Genomic DNA, 4877 nt, shown 5'->3' with positions numbered 1-4877 from the left:
AGCAAACAAAATGGCTGCGTGAAAGAAATTTTGTGATAAATTAGTGTAAAAATCACCGGCACCATGAAACGCAACTGGATATGTATTCCACTTTTCTCCACTGAATTATAAAATGTCACTGTTTTTTACTGATTTTGCGTAAATCAATATCGCACAAAACCTTCTAGAGGCTCTTATTTTTTTTTTTTTATACTTTTTACCGTTTTTTACTGCCGATAGCACGCCGTTTCACGCCGTCCGTGTAGCCGTCCGCACTTGAACTGATGACTGCAGCTGCCAGGACTGACAGCATAGACTTACGGATATGGTGCGCTGATCTACTATTGTCTCGTCGCCAAAACTGTTAAATCCAGCGGGGGACAAAACAACCGAGGGGAGAGGTACCAACGGGGTATCACTTGAAATGAGAGAACTTTATCGAGATATTTTCTTTATACAGACTGTAAAAACACTTGTGTTTAGTTTGCTATCAGATTGCCAAAAGAGACTTCTCTATGGCCACTTTAATCTTTTATATCTTTTTCATGCGTTACGGTCTTTGACAAACTCATAGTAGTTGTAATCAATACATTATTATTATATAGCAGATGTACACTGAACAAGAAACATCCATCAAAATCAGAACATTACAATCTCTAACGGGTTGTTTTCCTCGGGCCCTGAGGGATGTGGATAACTCAGATCTGGCAACACGGTGTAAGGTACATGACCAAACAACATGCTCGATATCGTGATAACCACTACCACACGCACATAAATTGCTGCCTGAGAGCCCAATTCGATATAAGTGCGAGTCTAACGAGCAGTGATTGGCCATAAGCCTTGATATAATGCGTATAAAGTCGCGGCTCATGTCCAACCCTTTGAACCACGGTTTGTTCGACACCTGTGGGAGAATAGAATGTAACCATCTTCCCAAATCACCATCATTTCATTTTTGTTTTTATGCCTAAGAAAGTTTTTTTTTTAATTTAATTGTAATTCTGTTGGTAAAAAATAGAAAACAAAACATAAAAATAATCGCAAATTATTAAAAATTGAATTAATAAACATATTTTTATTTCTACTGCGTATATTTTTAGGCTTAATAAAATAAATATGATTGAATCAACAAGAAATCTCTTTTAAAAACAAACATATTTTTTTGTTGACCCAGCTGCCAAATTTGACAGCTTACGTCAAAACCATAAAATTTCTTGTAAATTCGAAAAGATTTTCTTTTTGATTTAACAATCCATGGGTTTTTAAAAACAAAGATACTGGATTGTTGAAATAATAATGATTTCATTTTGCAACCATAACAAAATGAAATTCTTATTAAATTTACGTGTATATAGTTACATAAAAAAATTATATTGTTTTTTTTTTACCGTTATGTATGTTTCCAGCCATTCAAGTTGCACAATCTAACGACAGGTCCACCGACATCTGCAACGGTAACGAAAGATGAAGCCATCTCATACTACAGATCAATGCAAGTCATTCGTCGATTGGAAACCTCCGCTGGTAATTTGTACAAAGAGAAAATTGTCCGAGGATTTTGTCACCTGTATTCGGGACAAGAGGCATGTGCCGTTGGAATGAAAGCGGCCATGCGTCCCCAAGATAATATCATATCGGCCTACCGTGTTCATGGTTGGACGAACTTGATGGGAGTAAGCGTCAAAGGTGTTCTATCGGAGCTTACCGGAAAACAGGGTGGGTGCGCACGTGGAAAAGGTGGCTCCATGCACATGTATGCTCCTAATTTTTACGGTGGCAATGGTATTGTCGGTGCCCAAGTTCCACTGGGTGCTGGGGTCGCTTTGGCTTGCCAGTACAAAGGCAACAATGGTGTTTGCCTTGCATTGTACGGAGATGGTGCTTCAAATCAAGGACAGGTCTTCGAAGCTTATAATATGGCACACCTGTGGAAACTTCCTTGCATTTTTGTTTGTGAGAATAATGGATATGGTAATAATATCAAATTATCAAATTCTCATAAATAAAACGACTGAGTTCTTGTAGGAATGGGTACCAGCGCTAAACGTTCTTCAAGCAACGTAAACTACTACCAACGAGGAGACGCTTTGCCAGGAATTTGGGTTGATGGAATGGATGTTGTTGCAGTCAAATTGGCAACCGACTTTGCTATCGACTACGTTTTGAATCATGGACCAGTGGTGATGGAAGTGGTTACATACAGGTACAGTCGTAAGTTCGATTGATTATACAAAATACATAATTTCTGTTACTTTTTTGTAGATATTCTGGGCATTCAATGTCAGATCCAGGAACTAGTTACCGTACACGCGATGAAATTCAAGAAGTTCGTCAAACTCGGGATCCAATCTCTTCCTTCAAGGATAAAATTATCAATGCAGGGTTGGTTACAGCAGATGATCTCAAGGTTTGATTGCTCTGATACTATGCTTGACGAAATTGATATTTTTATTCAATTTTAAATTGCAGAAAATTGACGCTGAGATCAAGAAGGAGGTAGATGACGCTACAAAGGCAGCTAAGGCCGATACCGAGATAGGTTTGCCTGAGTTGACCACCGATATTTACTCGAACAACCTTGATGGTGACATCAGGGGAGCAAATCCGAACTCTTGGCTGAAGCATGGCTCACTGAAACATGCTGTAAATTTGTAATGATGCATGTTTCTAGGCATATTATGCCTATTAAACAAATCTGTAAATAAGTAGAAGGCGAGATGAACCAGTCATGGGGAAAAATAAATAGATTACATTTTAGTACATAGTTGATCAATTATTATTTGAAGAAGCCAAATAAAACAAAATCAACAATTATCGATAAGCCAGAGACAAACAGACATAACACATTGAACATTTCTCACTGTAAAACATCGTAGCTAAATTACTATCACCATCTGTTGAGTACACTGCGACGGGCAGTACACATAAGATGCCAGCAGTGTGTAAACGTCAAACGCAAAGGAATTGGCAACTAAGAAACATTTCAATTGTTCGTTGAATGTGTGTTGGATGAGAAGTATTATGGCTCTTTATCTGTGGATAAACTGTTATGGGCAGCAATGAAGGGGTGGTATCGATTCGCATCACGGCACGTAGGGGAATACAGCCCAAAATGCACACCGGGGCAAAACGACCGATGCGATTTTTCATATTTTTCATTCCCGTTTTTAAATCATAAATTTGACAAGCCACAATACTAGTTTAGTACTTAAACAAGTATTTTGGTACACAAAATCCCAGCACTACACGGTAATGTGTTCTTGAAAAAATATATATGCCATCGAACTTGTCATGCAGTCACAGAACAGATAGGTAACATGGGAATCAGAAACGGAGCCATTTAAATTTCAATTGCTAGTGACACCTAGCGGTGGAGAGAACGCTTTTTACACTCAAAATTTATTTACACTTATACCACCTTTTACTAGAGTCGGTGTATAATGAGTCACGCCAAGAGTGAAGCCAAGTCTACCTATTGAACTGTCAAACCGGCTACCTATCGTGCAAAGTAAACAAGCATTACGATGCTATGAAAGGTCCACGAAAGGTATTGCAATTAAATATTAAATATAACCGAAGAAATGATCATATACACGCAGTGAGTATTACATTTGTCATGCGATACGTGTTGTAATGATCAGTAATGACAATTTCTACTATTTTTCCTTAAGATAATTCGACAAAATCACTGATATAATGATTTACTACAGCCGTTAATTTTTTTCCTCGCTAGAAGTCATTTGAAGTTGATGCAGAAGTCCTCTGTTGCCAAGTTAAAAGAAAGGGAATCTTTCGAAAACCGTGATGCGAGTTCAACTGTTTTTCTCTTGGCGTGACTCATTATACACCGACTCTACCTTTTACCATTTATACCAAACATACCCAAGATTCATATATTGAAAGGTGTGTACACTTCTGTTGGTGCTTATGTATAGAGTGTCTTTAGGAAAGATGAGAAAATCTTATTTATTTTTTAGATTATATGCTTGTTTTGAGTTCTTCTTCTTCTTCTTCGAATTTAAACTTATTGCTTATTGCATATAAGCTTATTGCATGCTCTGAGCTTATGTCGTTTTCGTTTTTGCGGTGCAGCACTGGTGTAGTGTAAGCAGGAATAAGCACGAGTCTTTGACAGCTCAGATCACTTCCTACCCACAGATTTCATCAATGCTTCCTGCAAAAGCAAAGGGTAAGTAAAATGCTAATTGTGGAGTGAGACGATCACATAAAAGAAAAACTGTATTTATGATTGTTTTGCTAATTCTAGTACGATTATCATAATTCCGTACACTTTGATATTCAAAAACACAATTAGAATAAGACATATCCAAAGTTTAACGATAGGAAATATTATCATCAGCGGGTATTTATTTGCATCATGTTCCAATGTATTGTTCTGCAAACAATTAACACTCTAAGACTTCATTTACCCCCGTTGCGATAAAAGGGAAAGAAGTGCCGAAGCTGACATTCCCCCTAATTTAAAAATATCCAATCTTTCATTCATCCTGAATTCTCAAAACTATATTCAATACACATGCAGATCGCTCTACCTATAGGATTAGAAAATATCTTGGGTTGTGAGAGGATATGTCGAAGGAATGGCAGGGAAACTCTCTTTACTCCAATTGCATTTCTCATGGCCGTGTGCGTTTGTGTTAAAAAGCAAAACATCTTCCGTCTTTTACTTTTTATGCGTAAAAACCGTCGTCCAGAAAAAGTGAAATCATAATGCATTTCGTCGTAGAAAAAAATCGTTCCATTCACGACGGATGACCCCATTGTTTACGATTTATGAGAGGGAAAGCGAATACGAGCTTATCAGTCATGTAGCATATAGTAACATGCCGTCTCTTTTGTTCTTTCAGTCCTCCTGGTAGCAGTTAGTGGGACAC

General features: G+C 37.6%; 1 protein-coding gene across 1 annotated transcript; it reads left to right on the top strand.

Annotated features, from left to right (window-relative positions):
* Positions 1-1391: 1391 nt before the first annotated feature.
* On the top strand, positions 1392-2733 carry LOC135717041 (pyruvate dehydrogenase E1 component subunit alpha, somatic form, mitochondrial-like). Its single transcript, XM_065239050.1, has 4 exons — positions 1392-1953; positions 2008-2185; positions 2245-2389; positions 2452-2733. The coding sequence occupies exons 1-4, from the start codon at positions 1473-1475 to the stop codon at positions 2635-2637; spliced, it is 990 nt and encodes a 329-aa protein (XP_065095122.1). The 5' UTR covers positions 1392-1472; the 3' UTR covers positions 2638-2733.
* Positions 2734-4877: the final 2144 nt, after the last annotated feature.

Source organism: Ochlerotatus camptorhynchus, unplaced genomic scaffold (assembly GCF_037179485.1).
Source record: "Ochlerotatus camptorhynchus isolate MF236.1 unplaced genomic scaffold, CSIRO-AGI_Acam_v1.1 ptg001453l, whole genome shotgun sequence".
Classification (NCBI taxonomy): Eukaryota; Metazoa; Arthropoda; class Insecta; order Diptera; family Culicidae; genus Ochlerotatus; species Ochlerotatus camptorhynchus.
This window is presented reverse-complemented; position numbering and strand designations above follow the sequence as displayed.